The sequence below is a fragment of the Ranitomeya imitator genome, chromosome 2 (assembly GCF_032444005.1).
Source record: "Ranitomeya imitator isolate aRanImi1 chromosome 2, aRanImi1.pri, whole genome shotgun sequence".
NCBI classification, from domain to species: domain Eukaryota; kingdom Metazoa; phylum Chordata; class Amphibia; order Anura; family Dendrobatidae; genus Ranitomeya; species Ranitomeya imitator.
Window position 1 is genome coordinate 823,054,859 of NC_091283.1, and position 18,470 is coordinate 823,073,328.

The following is an 18,470-nucleotide window of genomic DNA, read 5'->3' on the forward strand; positions in this document are numbered from 1 at the left end:
GAGAGTTTTCAGCTCCGTTTCCTCTCCTAAACCTCCTCACTAACTCTGAAGCGTTTGTAAGAGTTTTGTCCTGAACTATTCTTTTATGTTTGTTTTTTTTTTTTTATAGAACAGTGCATAGTTTGGAGTGGATTCCATCAGGATCTGCTTTAGAGAAGTTACATCAACCTTTTTTTTCCCCCCTGAACAGGCAAAAACTAATTAGCAGCAAACTGTACTTGACATAGAAATAGAAGTTTTCCAAGCAGTTTATTTTTTTGAAGATTTTGGAGCGAATCCTCCTCGGAGTGAATATAGCCTCTAACTAGTATAAGTAGTATTTATCCAAACCTTGGTACTCCCATAATAATCCCTCGCATCATTCTGGGAATATACACGTGACAGATTTGGAGTGCTGTGGTTTTGTGGTTAGTTTTTCTCTGAAGTTGAGCTCCCATAGTTATGTCAGTAAACAGTAGTTCTCATGCAGGGACGCGTCAGTAATCCACCGAGGATCATCTATATGCCTACCGCTTACAGATCATTAACTTGCTATGTGTTCTTTTGCAGTTAATTAGCCAAAGTTGTATAGAATTGGAAAAACATGGCTGTTTTTTTTTTTTTTTTGCCAGAAACAGCGCCCTCCCGCTCACAGGTTGTCTATGGTATTACACATCTGCCACATTCACTTTAGTGGAGCCGAGCTGCAAAACCAGACACATATTGGAAAAACATGAATAATTTTTTTTTTATATAGCCTGTGTGGTTGCATGGTAACATTTGTGACGTGACAGCAATTTTTAGAGAAATCATGCAGCCAAACTTGTTTGTGCAACTTGATGTTACACAACTATTTTAGAGCTGAGATTTTGTTGAAAAAAAAAAACAAGTCGCAGAACTTTTAAAGGTGCCCATGCACAATATTTAAATGCAGAGTTTGGCAGCATTCGGAGATGATTGGGCATGTTGGAATTCAGCATGTCCAATCTTTTCATCCTACTGGAGATAAGCGGCACCAGATGTGTCCCGTCGCCGCTTCTCCCTCTTGGAATTGTGGCTCTTCAGTTACCCTGTGCGTAATCAGCCATTAAGTGTTAATTAGTGAGTGACGCATCGTTACATATCGAGCACTTGTTACACTCATGAAAGTCTTTGCACAATTGTCAGGTGTTTTTCACGGAAGTGATAGAACTGAGGACAGAATGATTTGTTTGTTTGCGTTGCCGGGTGATTGTCACTTATCAGTGTCAAAGGTTTTAAGAGCCCAACCTGTTAAGTGTAATACACCCTGATTATGAACTGTGTGCACTGTCACTGTGCAGCGGGACGTAGGAAAGAAAAATGGGCAAAGTTCTTTTCCTTTCACATAGCCTGTGTGATATAAGAACTTTCCTGATGGGAGGCGTTGAACACCACCAGGGAAATTAATCTTTTTTAATTTTTGAAAAAAGTGCACCATTAACTCTAAATGAAATCCCCTGGCACTGTCAGCGGTCCGCACTGAACTCTTAAAGCATTGTTCCCAGGTTCATAGATGGATAATGTCGCATCGTGCCGAGTTTAGGAGCTAAAGGTGCGTTGTTTCAATGATCCTGTCCAGTTTCGGCGCAGAACTTACAAGCTTAGTAGAAAACAGTTTGTAAGCCTTTTTCACATGCTCAGTCATTGCTGCTAGACTGGGCGACATGCTGAAAAGAAAAGAGTTAATATGCAAGAATGGCGGCAAATTTCAATAAAGAGTAAAGTGCAACATTGCTTTTTTGTCAAGCACTATCAAATAATATTCATGTAGGGTCTAAAACTGTGTAAGTTGTGGTTAGTCCTGATTTCTTGGGGTAGAGCATTCCAGAGGATTGGTGCAGCTTGGGAGAAGTCTTGGAGCCAGGAGTGGGAGGGAGATTAGTGCGGAGGTTAGTCGAAAGTTACTTGCGGAGCGTAACGAGCGGGTAGGGTGATAAACAGAAATGAGGGAGGAGATGTGGGGGGTGCTGCACTGTGGAGAGGATGAGTAGGGTGATAAATAGAAATGAGGGAGGAGATGTAGGGGGTGCCGCACTGTGGAGAGCTTTGTGGGTGAGAGCAAACAGTTTAAATTGGATCCTATAATGAATGGGCAGCCAGTGTAATGACTGATGAACAGCGGACTAATCAGATGGATGACCCTGGCTGCTGCATTAAGGATGGATAAATAAGACTGGAGCGGGGAAAATCGAGTGAGTGGAAGGCCAATTAATAGAGCGTTACAGTAGTCCAGGCGGGAGTGGATCAGGACAACACTGAGGGTTTTTGTTGTTTCCATGGTGAGAAAGGGGCGGATTCTAGAGATGTTCTTTAGGTGTAAGCGGCAAGAGATTATATATGGGAGGAGAAGGAAAGATTGGTGTCAAACATAACACCCAGACAGCTCGCCTGCTGCCGGGGCGCTATTGTGGTGCCACCCACGGAGATGGAAATGTCAGATTTAGGGAGGTTAGTAGTTGCCGTGAGCAGAAGTTCGGTTAGGGAAAGGTTGGGTTTCAGAGCCCGGACATGATGTTGGAGACTGTGGACAGACAGTCTATGGTGTTCTGCAGTACTGCGGGGGTAAGGTCAGGGGATGAAGTATATAGTTGTGTGTCATCAGCGTAAAGATGGTACTGAAAGCCAAATCTGCTGATGGTCTGTCCAGTTGTGGTTGTGTAGAGAGAGAAGAGAAGGGGACCAAGGACTGAGCACTGAGGGACCCCAACAGCGAGAGGAAGAGGAGAAGTGGAGCCACCGAACGATACACTGAAGGAGCAGTCAGAAAGATAGGAAGATATAATGGCCCCAATACGGTATACAGGAAGATATAATGGCTCCATACAGTATAATGGGACCTATATAGTCCACTATATAGTCCTCAATACAGTATAATGGGACCCACAGAGTTCTCTATACAGTATGAGACCCATATAGTCCTCCATATAGTATAATAGGACCCATATAGTCCTCCATATAGTATAATAGGACCCATATAGTCCCCCATACAGTATAATGGGACCCATATATTCCTCCATACAGTATAATGGGACCCATATAGTCCTCCATATAGTATAATAGGACCCATATAGTCCCCCATACAATATACTGGGGCCCATATAGTCCTCCATACAGTATAATGGGACCCATATAGTCCTCCATACAGTATAATGGGACCCATATAGTCCTCCATACAGTATAATGGGACCCATATATTCCTCCATACAGTATAATGGGACCCATATAGTCCCCCATATAGTATAATAGGACCCATATAGTCCCCCATACAATATACTGGGGCCCATATAGTCCTCCATACAGTATAATGGGACCCATATATTCCTCCATACAGTATAATGGGACCCATATAGTCCTCCATACAGTATAATGGGACCCATATAGTCCCCCTTGCAGTATAATGGGACCCATATAGTCCTCCATATAGTATAATGGGACCCATAACCTGTAATGACCACACGGCCACCTCAACACCATCAGAGCTACTGCTACCCTTGACCTACTGTCTCCTTCCCCATAATCCTGTAGAATGTAAGCCCGCAAGGGCAGGGTCCTCTTCCCTCTGTACCATTCTAGCATTGTTAGTTTGTTTACTGTAAGTGATATTTGTATTTTGATGAAACCCCTTCTCATGTACAGCACCATGGAATTAATGATGCTATATAAATAAATAATAATATAGTCCTCCATACAGTATAATGGGACCCATATAGTCCTCCACACAGTATAATGGGACCCATATAGTCATCCATACAGTATAATGGGACCATTTAGTCCTCCATATAGTATAATGGGACCATATAGTCCTCCATATAGTATAATGGGACCCATATAGTCCCCCTTACAGTATAATGGGACCCATATAGTCCTTCATACAGTATAATGGGACCCATATAGTCCTCCTTACAGTATAATGGGACCCATATAGTCCTCCACACAGTATAATGGGACCCATATAGTCATCCATACAGTATAATGGGACCATATAGTCCTCCATATAGTATAATGAGACCCATATAGTCCCCCTTACAGTATAATGGGACCCATATAGTCCTTCATACAGTATAATGGGACCCATATAGTCCTCCTTACAGTATAATGGGACCCATATAGTCCTCCACACAGTATAATGGGACCCATATAGTCATCCATACAGTATAATGGGACCATATAGTCCTCCATATAGTATGATGAGACCCATATGGTCCCCCTTACAGTATAATGGGACCCATATAGTCCCCCTTACAGTATAATGGGACCCATATAGTCCTTCATACAGTATAATGGGACCCATATAGTCCTCCTTACAGTATAATGGGACCCATATAGTCCTTCATACAGTATAATGGGACCCATATAGTCCTCCTTACAGTATAATGGGACCCATATAGTCCTTCACACAGTATAATGGGACCCATAGTCATCCATACAGTATAATGGGACCATATAGTCCTCCATATAGTATAATGGGACCCATATAGTCCCCCTTACAGTATAATCATGGGACCCATATAGTCCTTCATACAGTATAATGGGACCCATATAGTCCTTCATACAGTATAATGGGACCCATATAGTCCTTCATACAGTATAATGGGACCCATATAGTCCTCCTTACAGTATAATGGGACCCATATAGTCCTCCTTACAGTATAATGGGACTGATATACAGTAATCCTCCATACAGCATAATGGGCACCATATAGTCTTCCATACAGTAGATAGATTGCCCCTGGGTAAAGAAATGCAGCTTTTAGTTAGAAACCAAGTTTTTGTGAAAGTGAAATCGGGAAGTATTATGTAGGTGTCTAGGTGTGTTATTACTCCTACCTGCCCCAACATGAATCCTCCAAACACATAAATAGTTTTACATTCAGTGCTGTGTTCTTGTGAAGTCTCCTCTACTACCAATGTACATAGTAACCTATAGAAAAGCAATATGCGTTATCCGATTACAATGTGTCTGCAAGTCACATTTATCTTTCACTTCCTAAATGATGCTCTTCTTCTTTTATATAAGCTACTTTAAAAAAGTGGATCCCAGGTTACTGCTTTTATTCTATAATCCGGAGCTGCGTGCACAATTCTGCTGGTTGTCCTTGGAAACTCCTATCCGTTCAGCTGAGATGAAAAGTTCTGTTGTTTTCATCAACAGTATTTGGTGTAAACCTGGAGCTGGCAAGTCATGCTATGGGAGATCAGCTCTGAAGCCGGCAGAATTGTGCAGCAGCTCTGGAGTATACAGACAAGATACGTAATATATATATATAGTCGCCTTTATGTAGATCTTATATGGCATTGGGGAAGGGGAGTGGACCGTGGAGCTCGCTATTAAGGGTTCAGTAATAATATTGCATCCAACCTCCGTCTGCGCCTCTTCACTGGTCAATGTGATGACATATGGCGGCAGAAGTAGCCATGCGGTGGCCTAAGCTGAGTCGGCGTCCATTCTTTGTTTATCCACTTTATGTGTTTTCATTGTTTCCTTACTTATCCATCAAGAAATGAGTAGATTAGTTTGGGAAGCAGGTGGCGGAGGGAGAGATTATCGCTAATTCTCTGCACCTAAAACGACGCTATTGATTGATTTTCCATTTTTCCATTTCCTCCTTCTGCGCATTTATTATGTTGAATGGGGACAGCGATGATGAAGTCTGTAAAGCGCTGTGGAATTAATGGCGCTATATAGGCGAGTAAAATAAATAAAAACAATTAATATAAAATTAGTGAATGTCACAGGAGATGTCATGTGATGGACATGATGCCAGTATGGAGCACATAAAGCACGTCGTCTTCTGTAAAAACCACGATTACACGTAGATTGAAGAGATCAGACATGAAGGGTTTCTTCCGGTCTGTTTAATTTTTTTTTAGGAGCATTTTATAAAACCATGCATTTCCTTTTTTAGACATGACGCTGTCACAACCCGAAATCCTGGAAGAGGGTCCATCTGCTGCATCTACGGCCGAGAATTCTGAGACGAGGATGCTGGAGAAGAGGTCAAAGGTGATTGAGGAACTGTTACAGACCGAGCGTGACTACCTGAGAGACCTGGAAACTCTGGTGGAGCACATCATGTTCCCCCTGCAGGCTACGCAGGTGAGACCGCCACTGATTTTCTGAATTAAGTGTCATTCCTCATTCTGTACATATAAACTAGAGGTTAAGTCTGAAAAATAAATACCAGCGATAAACAAGTAAAGATTGGGCACCCGACCCATGAGATCTTACATCTCGTCTGAATTGAATTTGGTCAAAAGCAGAACGGAAAAAGTTTTCAGGTTTAATGAATAAAAAAGCGTAAAAGGTTTGTGACGTGTTTGGAGGTCCTTCCAAATCTATTGGAAAGAGAATAAATCCCAATCCCTGCGAACCCCACAGATCGTTATACAGTGTTCAGCTGCCTCCGGCACTGCATAGAGAATGAATGGAGCGGAGATGCGCAGGCTCGACCTCTGCAAAACTCAGAAAGGGAACTTCACAGGGCGAGGATTGGACCCCAGCGATCAGGGCGTTATTCCCTATTCTATGGATAAGAGGATAATTTGCAAACTAGGAATAAACATTTTTAATTTTTTTATTTTTAATTTCTCACTTTTTTTTCCAAGAGATCTGCTTGTTTTCAATAAATGGGAGGATTCCGATTCACATTGTAGAGACTTAAAGCGCTTGTCCAGGACCATTTTATTTTTTTGCTAAGGGCCAAAAAACTAACATGCAGGTAGCTGATAACGGAGGCAACAACCTCTCCTGCCAGCGTCTTGGCTGCTCCACGTCAACAGAGCAGTTATTCTTTCTTATTTCTCTTCGTTCCTTCCTTTCTTCTCCTTCCTTCTTACTTCTCCTTCAGTTTTTTCTTTCTTTCTTTCTTTCTTTCTTTCTTTCTTTCTTTCTTTCTTTCTTTCTTTCTTTCTTTCTTTCTTTTTTTTTTTTTTTTTTCTTTCTTTCTTTCTTTCTTTCTTTCTTTCTTTCTTTCTTTCTTTTTTTTCTTTTCTTTTCTTTTTTCTTTTCTTTTCTTTTCTTTTCCTGTCCTTTCCTCCTTCTCCTTATTCTTTCTTCTTTTTTTCTCCTTTCTTCTTTTTTTCTCCTTCCTTCTTTCTTCTCCTTCCTTCTTTCTTCTCCTTCCTTCTTTCTTCTCCTTCCTTCTTTCTTCTCCTTCCTTCTTTCTTCTCCTTCCTTCTTTCTTCTCCTTCCTTCTTTCTTCTCCTTCCTTCTTTCTTCTCCTTCCTTCTTTCTTCTCCTTCCATATTTCTTCTCCTTCCATATTTCTTCTCCTTCCTTCTTTCTTCTTGTTTCTTCTTTCTTCTTTTTTTCTCCTTCCTTCTTCTCCTTCCTTCTTTCTTCCTTCCTTCTCCTTCCTTCTTTCTTCCTTCTCCTTCCTTCTTCCTTATTTCTTCTCCTTCTCCTTCCTCCTTCCTCCTTTCTTCTCCTTCCTTCTTTCTTCTCCTTCCTTCTTTCTTCTCCTTCCTTCTTTCTTCTCGTTTCTTCTTTCTTCTTTTTTTCTCCTTCCTTCTTCTCCTTCCTTCTTTCTTCCTTCTCCTTCCTTCTTCCTTATTTCTTCTCCTTCCTTCTTTCTTCCTTCTCCTTCCTTATTTCTTCTCCTTCCATATTTCTTCTCGTTTCTTCTTTTTTTTTCTCCTTCCTTCTTTCTTCTACTTCCTTCTATCTTCTCCTTCCTTATTTCTTCTCCTTTCTTCTTCTTCTCCTTCCTTCTTTCTTCTCCTTCATTCTTTCTTCTCCTTCCTTCTTTCTTCTCCTTCCTTAATTCTTCTCCTTCCTTCTTTCTTCTCCTTCCTTATTTCTTCTCCTTCCATATTTCTTCTCGTTTCTTCTTTCTTCTTTTTTTCTCCTTCCTTATTTCTTCTTTCCTTCTTTCTTCTTTCCTTCCTTCTGCCTTCTTTCTTCTCCTTCCTTCTTTCTTCCTTCTCCTTCCTTATTTCTTCTCCTTCCATATTTCTTCTCGTTTCTTCTTTTTTTTCTCCTTCCTTCTTTCTTCTCCTTCCTTCTATCTTCTCCTTCCTTATTTCTTCTCCTTTATTCTTCTCCTTCCTTCTTTCTTCTCCTTCCTTCTTTCTTCTACTTCCTTCTTTCTTCTCCTTCCTTAATTCTTCTCCTTCCTTAATTCTTCTCCTTCCTTAATTCTTCTCCTTCCTTCTTTCTTCTCCTTCCTTATTTCTTCTCCTTCCATATTTCTTCTCGTTTCTTCTTTCTTCTTTTTTTCTCCTTCCTTATTTCTTCTTTCCTTCTTTCTTCTTTCCTTCCTTCTTCCTTCTCCTTCCTTCTTTCTTCTCCTTCCTTCTTTCTTCCTTCTCCTTCCTTCTTCCTTATTTCTTCTCCTTCCATATTTCTTCTCGTTTCTTCTTTCTTCTTTTTTTCTCCTTCCTTATTTCTTCTTTCCTTCTTTCTTCTTTCCTTCCTTCTTCCTTCTTCCTTCTTTCTTCTCCTTCCTTCTTTCTTCCTTCTCCTTCCTTATTTCTTCTCCTTCCATATTTCTTCTCGTTTCTTCTTTCTTCTTTTTTTCTCCTTCCTTCTTTCTTCTTTCCTTCTTTCTTCTTTCCTTCCTTCTTCCTTCTCCTTCCTTCGTTCTTCTCCTTCCTTATTTCTTCTTTATTCTACTCCTTCCTTCTTTCTTCTCCTTCCTTCTTTCTTCTCCTTCCTTCTTTCTTCTCCTTCCTTCTTTCTTCTCCTTCCTTAATTCTTCTCCTTCCTTAATTCTTCTCCTTCCTTAATTCTTCTCCTTCCTTAATTCTTCTCCTTCCTTCTTTCTTCTCCTTCCTTCTTTCTTCTCCTTCCTTCTTTCTTCTCCTTCCTTCTTTCTTCTCGTTTCTTCTTTCTTCTTTTTTTCTCCTTCCTTCTTCTCCTTCCTTCTTTCTTCCTTCCTTCTCCTTACTTCTTTCTTCTCCTTCCTTCTTTCTTCCTTCTCCTTCCTTCTTCCTTATTTCTTCTCCTTCCTTCTTTCTTCCTTCTCCTTCCTTATTTCTTCTCCTTCCATATTTCTTCTCGTTTCTTCTTTTTTTTTCTCCTTCCTTCTTTCTTCTACTTCCTTCTATCTTCTCCTTCCTTATTTCTTCTCCTTTCTTCTTCTCCTTCCTTCTTTCTTCTCCTTCATTCTTTCTTCTCCTTCCTTCTTTCTTCTCCTTCCTTAATTCTTCTCCTTCCTTCTTTCTTCTCCTTCCTTATTTCTTCTCCTTCCATATTTCTTCTCGTTTCTTCTTTCTTCTTTTTTTCTCCTTCCTTATTTCTTCTTTCCTTCTTTCTTCTTTCCTTCCTTCTTCCTTCTTTCTTCTCCTTCCTTCTTTCTTCCTTCTTCTTCCTTATTTCTTCTCCTTCCATATTTCTTCTCGTTTCTTCTTTCTTCTTTTTTTCTCCTTCCTTCTTTCTTCTTTCCTTCTTTCTTCTTTCCTTCCTTCTTCCTTCTTTCTTCTCCTTCCTTCTTTCTTCCTTCTCCTTCCATATTTCTTCTCGTTTCTTCTTTTTTTTCTCCTTCCTTCTTTCTTCTCCTTCCTTCTATCTTCTCCTTCCTTATTTCTTCTCCTTTATTCTTCTCCTTCCTTCTTTCTTCTCCTTCCTTCTTCCTTCTCCTTCCTTCGTTCTTCTCCTTCCTTATTTCTTCTCCTTTATTCTTCTCCTTCCTTCTTTCTTCTCCTTCCTTCTTTCTTCTCCTTCCTTAATTCTTCTCCTTCCTTAATTCTTCTCCTTCCTTAATTCTTCTCCTTCCTTCTTTCTTCTCCTTCCTTATTTCTTCTCCTTCCATATTTCTTCTCGTTTCTTCTTTCTTCTTTTTTTCTCCTTCCTTATTTCTTCTTTCCTTCTTTCTTCTTTCCTTCCTTCTTCCTTCTTTCTTCTCCTTCCTTCTTTCTTCCTTCTCCTTCCTTATTTCTTCTCCTTCCATATTTCTTCTCGTTTCTTCTTTTTTTTTCTCCTTCCTTCTTTCTTCTCCTTCCTTCTATCTTCTCCTTCCTTATTTCTTCTCCTTTATTCTTCTCCTTCCTTCTTTCTTCTCCTTCCTTCTTTCTTCTCCTTCCTTAATTCTTCTCCTTCCTTAATTCTTCTCCTTCCTTCTTTCTTCTCCTTCCTTATTTCTTCTCCTTCCATATTTCTTCTCGTTTCTTCTTTCTTCTTTTTTTCTCCTTCCTTATTTCTTCTTTCCTTCTTTCTTCTTTCCTTCCTTCTTCCTTCTTTCTTCTCCTTCCTTCTTTCTTCCTTCTCCTTCCTTATTTCTTCTCCTTCCATATTTCTTCTCGTTTCTTCTTTTTTTTCTCCTTCCTTCTTTCTTCTCCTTCCTTCTATCTTCTCCTTCCTTATTTCTTCTCCTTTATTCTTCTCCTTCCTTCTTTCTTCTCCTTCCTTCTTTCTTCTCCTTCCTTAATTCTTCTCCTTCCTTAATTCTTCTCCTTCCTTAATTCTTCTCCTTCCTTAATTCTTCTCCTTCCTTCTTTCTTCTCCTTCCTTAATTCTTCTCCTTCCTTAATTCTTCTCCTTCCTTAATTCTTCTCCTTCCTTCTTTCTTCTCCTTCCTTAATTCTTCTCCTTCCTTAATTCTTCTCCTTCCTTAATTCTTCTCCTTCCTTAATTCTTCTCCTTCCTTAATTCTTCTCCTTCCTTAATTCTTCTCCTTCCTTAATTCTTCTCCTTCCTTAATTCTTCTCCTTCCTTAATTCTTCTCCTTCCTTCTTTTTTCTCCTTCCTTATTTCTTCTCCTTCCATATTTCTTCTCGTTTCTTCTTTCTTCTTTTTTTCTCCTTCCTTATTTCTTCTTTCCTTCTTTCTTCTTTCCTTCCTTCTTCCTTCTCCTTCCTTCTTTCTTCTCCTTCCTTCTTTCTTCCTTCTCCTTCCTTCTTCCTTATTTCTTCTCCTTCCATATTTCTTCTCGTTTCTTCTTTCTTCTTTTTTTCTCCTTCCTTATTTCTTCTTTCCTTCTTTCTTCTTTCCTTCCTTCTTCCTTCTTTCTTCTCCTTCCTTCTTTCTTTCTTCTCCTTCCTTATTTCTTCTCCTTCCATATTTCTTCTCGTTTCTTCTTTCTTCTTTTTTTCTCCTTCCTTATTTCTTCTTTCCTTCTTTCTTCTTTCCTTCCTTCTTAATTCTCCTTCCTTCGTTCTTCTCCTTCCTTCGTTCTTCTCCTTCCTTCTTTCTTCTCCTTCCTTCTTTCTTCCTTCTTCTTCCTTATTTCTTCTCCTTCCATATTTCTTCTCGTTTCTTCTTTCTTCTTTTTTTCTCCTTCCTTATTTCTTCTTTCCTTCTTTCTTCTTTCCTTCCTTCTTCCTTCTCCTTCCTTCTTTCTTTCTTCTCCTTCCTTATTTCTTCTCCTTCCATATTTCTTCTCGTTTCTTCTTTCTTCTTTTTTTTCTCCTTCCTTATTTCTTTTCCTTCCTTTTTTCTTCTCCTTCCTTTTTTCTTCTCGTGACTGCCTATGTAGCTAGATGTCAGTCAGCATTACATCAGCAGTCACAGCTCAATGTAAACATCCTCTCAGTGTAAACCAGATTTGCCATTCACTGACAGCATATGAAGCTTATGTTAAAATTTGCATAACAATATTGACTTTTGCATTTTTCCCGTCCAATTTTGCTATGTCTTCTTCCATTTAATATTTCTTGACCAGATGACGAATGTGGATTTCGATGTTCTGTTTGGAAACATCCATTCAGTTATTGGTGTGACGAGGATGTTTTTGGGGGCACTGGAGAACTGCGACTCAGTCGGTACGTATGCGGTCTATATAGGGTCGGAGTACTTTGGGTTTTTTAATCAGATGACCTAGATATATTCAACAGTAGAAAGGCTAAAATACCAAGGAGAATAAGACTTGCGGTGCAGTACAGTGCTGTCTTAAAGGGGCAGTCTAGCTTGGAAAATATTTGCAAATTAAGGACCCCAGGGATGAAAATCAGGTGACAGCCGCCTATCACAATGTATAGACCCACAGAGTGTGACATCCTGACCTGTATTATCACTCCACCTGTACACAGGTTTGATATTCCTTGAGCACCGTATGGAGCTGGAGTCTGTGTATAAGGAGTATTGCCAGAATCACGAGGAGACCATTGCACTGCTGGAAGCGTATGAGAAAAACGAGAAGTTCCAGAGAAGCCTGCAGGAGTGTATGGAGACTGTAAAGTAAGAACGTAGTGTGATCCATTGCTTAATGTAAGCGCCTGCCACGACAGTAAAATTGGAATTAAGGTGGCTTCTTTTGTTTGTTTTTTTTTGCAATAGTCAGATAAGTGACTTTTGATCTTCTTTCTCTCTCCTTAATAAGCAGAGACTAAATTAAAATCCAAAATGGCATTAATGGGGACTGCCCGATTGCTGGGTTTCCTGTTGATTTTGGTTGGGTCCAATGGAATAACTTGAAGCTCGTTGGCCCCAATGCAAAAGCTCCAACGGGGCCCCCAATTATTGCAAGTCTTTTAACAGTAGTGTTCTTTTCATATAGACCAAAGGCATATTGGGGTCCCCTAGGCTCCAGGACCCGGGTGCAATTGCATCCCCTGCACCTATTGTAGTTACGCTCCTGGTTGGGTCTAATGACACTTGGCTTTTGTGTGGCTAGTGATTTGGTCTGTCATTTTTAAGAGTGGGTTTCTCCCTGCCTCGTAGTAAATCCTGGGTGGGGTCTTCTCTTCTTATGGCTCGAGGGTACATCCATGACTCTGGGGTCAGCAATGTCTTGCTTTGCATGGATCCCCTTTCAGCCTTACAGTTTTAGTTTCAGGCCACATTCTCCAGCGCAGTTACAGAATGCCGTGTGCTTCAGCTGCCTATTCACACCATGTTATTTCCATCCCTTTTGATCTTTCTACTAATATGTCCCTTTAGCTCACTATTCATTACTAATATGCCGCATCTGTCGTTTCATGATGACTTTACAAAACGTTTCTTTGCTTTATTCCTAAAACTGCGTGGGTTGTAACTCTGTATTGTGGTTTTTTTTTTCCCCCCTCCACTTCTCGTACTCTTTGTGCTGATTGGTGACACAGGAGCTTATATCAGGAATGGTGAGTCTAATAAATAAAAATGCACTATTCTTAAATGGGTAATCCAGATGAATGTGGGAATGTCATAAAAGTCTGAGTTGGAATTATCCCTCCAATATGTAAATTACCTCTTATTTTAATTTGGAAGCAGACATGGTTGATCTAATTCTTCATGATCCCTTTAAACCTCGGAATTGTAACTCTGCTTCCATATGGCATAATGCGAGCTGCATTACTGCTAACATAGGCTTACACACACGTATAACTTTGTATTGAAGGAATTTTGCCATTTTTAGGGTTTAGGGTCACCTAGAAATGAAATCTGTACACGTTGTCCCATTGCTGAGAAGTTTGTCACCCCCTTTTTCCCAATGCCATAATAAATAAGTAAAAAAAACATGTTTGTTATTGCCAATTGATAAACCCATAAAGTAAGTGCCACTAAAAAATCAAACCCCCAGAATTACGGTACTATTTTTTTTTTGTGTGTGTGTGTTTTTTGTCACTGCACCGCCGCCACCTCCTCAAAAAACATAAAGCCAAAAATTTATCAAAATCCGATATGTACCCCAAAATGATACCAATAAAAACTTGAGCAGGCCACAAAAAAAAAATCTTCATACAGAAATTTAAAAAAAAAGTTCTGGGTTTCAGAAAATACTGATGAAAACCCAAATTGCATTTTTCGGGTGTTACGAAGTTCTGATTTATTTGTTTTAACTACTAGAAGATAAACAATACGGGTTTATTACCACGTTAATTGATAACTGGAGAATCGCGTTGTTAGGTCATTTTTACCAGCCATGGAATGCTATGAAAACATATTCCCAAACAAACAATGTGACTGTTTTTTTTTTTTTTTTTTTAAACCATTCAAGCCTCACTTGGAGTTTTTTCCTGTTTTTCAGGATATGATATGGTTAAGTGAATGGTGTTGGTCAAAACTACAACTCCCCCTCCCCCCCTGCAAAAATCAAGCCCTCATATGGCTATGTTGATTGGAAAAAAAATTAGGATTCTTGGAAGGAGGAAATAATAAAGTGCAAAAATGAAAATTGGTCCCATCAGGAAAGGGTTTAACTCGGAATTCCCTGATAATGTAGAATGTAAAGTAATGCAAAATTGTATTCAGTTCAATACGTTCCCTAATCTGTATCTGTTATACCACAGGGGACGCACCAACTATATAAACTTGGGTTCCTTTCTCATCAAGCCTGTGCAGAGGATAATGCGTTATCCTTTACTCCTTATGGAGCTTCAGGGAGCGACCCCCGAGTCTCACCCAGACAAGACCCCAATAAAGGATGCTGTACGAGCCGTGAAAGAAATTAATGTCAACATCAATGAATACAAAAGAAGGAAGGATCTAGGTGAGTTGTATGTGATAAAGTTTACTAGAAAGTGGGCAGCTGTTTAAAGGGCTTCTCTCATCACCGACAATCCCTTTAATATACTGAGCCACGGAAAACCAGGTTTCTGGCTCCTTATTGGGTGGAATTATTATTCTATTTCCTTGTGGTCATACAAATGAATGGCGACCCATATAATACACAGTCATCCCTAATATGTCAAATTGAGCGCAGGATGACCCAAATATTATGAGAGGGGTCCTTGACTCCCAAATGAAAATATTGGGTCGGGATTGGTTTAGTTAGTTAAGTAATTTTTTTTTTTATTTTTTTTTTTAGATTTCATATTTTTTTTATATTTGTGTGTATTTAATATAGAATTTAAATATATGTAATATAAATTATAGATTTATTGCAAAATTCTTTTTTTTTATTTTTTCATATATATATAAAAATGTTCCACTGGCAAGAAAAGAAAAGTTGTTTTCGGCCTTTTTGAAATGATAGAAAATGTTTTCTGTTCCTCAGTTGTAAAGTACCGCAAAGGAGATGAAGAAAGTCTAATGGACAAGATTTATAAGCTAAATATCCACTCCATTATCAAGAAATCCAACCGGGTGAGCAGCCACCTGAAGCATCTCACCGGACTCGCGCCTCAGGTAATGGAACTCGTTCTGTGACTGTGAGTTGAATATTTTAGCCATGATTAATTATGTGAAAGCAGTTGACTGTGATTTTCCGGAAACAGTGCCTTTATTCCCCATAGTTTACATTAGCTATCAAAATTTTCAGCCCTCTACTGCATATTAGGTATATTAGCAAATTTTACAAACTTTCTGCTATTTTCAATAAACCAATGAAACAAGAACAATGTAAGTAACTCAAAAATACTAATAAATCACAAAAGCCACTTTCAGCATTTCTCACCCCTTCATGAAAAGAGCCTGTACTGCTTAGAGTCCCTCTGGCTGTTATGACCTGCTGCAAACATAATGCATAGCAGACACCAGCTTTCGAGGAATCTTAGCCCATTTTTCATGACTAATGGCCGTCATGTCATTTAATATTATTATTATTATTTATTTATTCTTAGGTTGTCAAGAGAGTGGAGAATTTTGATTGGAATAGTAAATGTGATATAGCATCGAGTCCAGTATAAATAAAAGTATTCTTCATGGTCATTATAACATTTAATGAAATATTTAAAATCAAACTACAAACAACATATAGCAAAAAGTGCAACGTGCAAGATACAAAAGGAAATTAGCGCTGCTTCTATTGCAACCTGGATGTTGCATCCAATATTTTTGCATGTTGCACTTTTTCCTATATGTTGTTTGCCGTTTTATATTAACTAGTTTATTAAAGGTGATTTTTTACATTCCAATTTGCTTAGTTACTATTTGTACATATTTGGGTTTACACAGTTCCCCATCCTCTCCATGGTCATTATAACCTAATGGAAATATCAATTCTATCAACAGATCAAAGACGAAGTGTTTGAGGAGACGGAGAAGAACTTCAGAATGCAGGAGCGGCTGATCAAGTCCTTCATCCGCGACCTCTCGGTCTATCTGCAGCACATCAGGGTGAGGCTTTAATAGCGGGACGGTACATTTTTGACCTGATACGTCTATGTGAGGAGCTCTCCATTCATCTAGTCTAGGGTTAATAAATAATATTTCAGTACTTGTTGTCTTTGTCCCTTCCCTTGGAAAGTCCTCCGGTTACACTTTGAACCTGTAAACCGTCAGCGGTATCTGAATTCATAAATCAATACATTTCCCTTTTCGAGGACTTTTGAGAATAGAAACAGAGATTCACCCCAGTAAGATGATCGATATTTAGGAATGTTCCTATAAGGAAGAAAATCCGTTCTCCTATATCTTCTATTACAAAAATTCTCAGTGATTTAAATAGATACTGCGTAATACACTATATTGAGATAAGTATTGCCAACCCTACACTTTATACCTAAAAGAGGTCTTATGACCTCTAATCCTAAATCTATAGAAAATAATATGGAGATGGTCTTTCCTATGCAGCTATAATGGCTCCCACTTCTGGGAAATCATTCTACAAGCATTTGTGAGGTCAGACCCTGATGTTGGGGGGTCTGGGCTCACAGTCTCCGGTCTTGTTGTTGGATGCGGTTGCTCATGTCGTTGTCCTCCCCTCCCCCACTCCCCATGTCTGTATGGATCTTGTGCATAGGGCACAGTCATGGGGAGCAGGAAAGGGTCTTTCCCAAACTGTTACTACAAAGCCGGAAGTTACAGTTGTCAAAAATGTCTTATCCTGAAGATTTAAAATTTCCCTTCACTGTGACTTTAGGGTACCGTCACACAGTGGCACTTTGGTCGCTAGGACAGCACGATCCGTGACGTTCCAGCGATATAATTACGATCTCGCTGTGTCTGACACGCTACTGCGATCAGGGACCCCGCTGAGAATCGTACGTCGTAGCAGATCGTTTGAAACTTTATTTCGTCGCTGGATCTCCCGCTGACATCGCTGAATCGGCGTGTGTGACGCCGATTCAGCGATGTCTTCACTGGTAACCAGGGTAAATATTGGGTTACTAAGCGCAGGGCCGCGCTTAGTAACCCGATATTTACCCTGGTTACCAGTGTAAATGTAAAAAAAAACAAACACTACATACTTACATTCCCGGTGTCTGGTCATGTCCCTCGCCTTCAGCTTCCCGCACTGACTGGTGAGCACCGGCCAGCCGTAAAGTACAGCGGTGACGTCCGGCACTCACTGTCAGTGCAGAGAAGCACAGCGCCGAGGGACGCGACCGGAATTTAAGTATGTAGTGTTTGTTTTTTTTTACTTTTACGCTGGTAACCAGGGTAAACATCGGGTTACTAAGCGCGGCCCTGCGCTTAGTAACCCGATGTTTACCCTGGTTACCAGGGGACTTCGGGATCGTTGGTCGCTGGAGAGCTGTCTGTGTGACAGCTCTCCAGCGACCAAACAGCGACGCTGCAGCGATCGACATCGTTTTAGTGTGACGGTACCCTAAGGGTTCGTGGCTGAAACCTGAAAAACAAGCCCCTAGGATTATCTTGCTCCACCAAACTGTATGGTGGGCACTATGTATTCATGGGGTAACGTTCTCCTGACAACATCAAACCCAGACTCCTCCATCAGACGCCAGATAGAGATGTGCGATCTGCACAGAACACGTCTCCTCCAGAGTTCAGTGGGGGAGGGGTGGCTTTACACCACAACATCCGACACTCAGCATTGTGCTTGGTGATATACGGCTAGCATGAAACTCCCGCCGGCAGCGCAGAGAGACTTATGCTGCACATAACCAGTGCACTGGTTTGGTGCTATTTTTGGATGAAAGCAGCCATGTTTTTCTAAGCAAATTGTAGGGAATTCATCTGACAGGCCCATATGACATGAATGTTGCAACACCTTGGTATTTCTTATATATGTGCACCACAAATGGCTCATTTCAAAATCGTTGAGGCAAGTGCCAAAATTTTAAGTCAACGTGTTTGTCAACGTTTGAAGCACAGCGTTTTACTACTACGATTGAAGTTATTAGGTTCCTTTATGTGATTTATTACTTTAGGTCTATCTAGTATAAAATGTGGGGGAAAGGATATTTAGTGATGTGTAGTGACCACTTTGTTGTCCCTACAGCAGAAAGATTTAGGAACATAAATGCCTAGAAGAAAATCTGTATTTGTTGCCCATAACAACCAATCACAGAACAGCTTTCATTTTACCAGAGCAGTTTAATCAATGAAAGCTGAGCTCGGATTGGTTGCTATGGGCAACAAAGAAAATATATGAGGCCTACAGTGTCAAGGACAATTCCTAGACCTATTTTCTTATGTTTTCCAGGAGTCAGCCTGTGTGAAGGTTCTGGCCGCCATGAGCATGTGGGATGTATACACAGACAAAGGAACAAGTGACCTGGAGAAGTTTCAGAAGGCTCATCGCCACATCAGCGAAAAGCTTTTCACAGACTTTGTAAGTAGTCGTCCTAGAAATCTCTATATGTGTGTATGTGCATGCGTGTGTAATATATATTTTTATATATGATGTTTGTATGTGTATATACTGTATGTGAGTATGCTTTTTATATTCACATACATACATATGGCATCAAAATGTCTGCTGTTA

The 18,470-nt window shown here is 40.0% G+C and overlaps 1 protein-coding gene across 2 annotated transcripts in view; it reads left to right on the forward strand.

The window, feature by feature from the left end:
* Window positions 1-18,470, forward strand: part of DNMBP (dynamin binding protein) — a 124,732-nt gene that overhangs the window by 98,377 nt on the left and 7,885 nt on the right. For both annotated transcript variants that reach the window (XM_069753972.1, XM_069753973.1), the window contains 8 exons: window positions 5,907-6,097; window positions 11,601-11,700; window positions 11,968-12,115; window positions 12,979-12,996; window positions 14,146-14,345; window positions 14,853-14,983; window positions 15,809-15,913; window positions 18,189-18,317. In XM_069753972.1, the coding sequence (XP_069610073.1) occupies window positions 5,907-6,097; window positions 11,601-11,700; window positions 11,968-12,115; window positions 12,979-12,996; window positions 14,146-14,345; window positions 14,853-14,983; window positions 15,809-15,913; window positions 18,189-18,317 (1,022 nt within the window). The remainder of the gene's footprint in view (window positions 1-5,906; window positions 6,098-11,600; window positions 11,701-11,967; window positions 12,116-12,978; window positions 12,997-14,145; window positions 14,346-14,852; window positions 14,984-15,808; window positions 15,914-18,188; window positions 18,318-18,470) is intronic.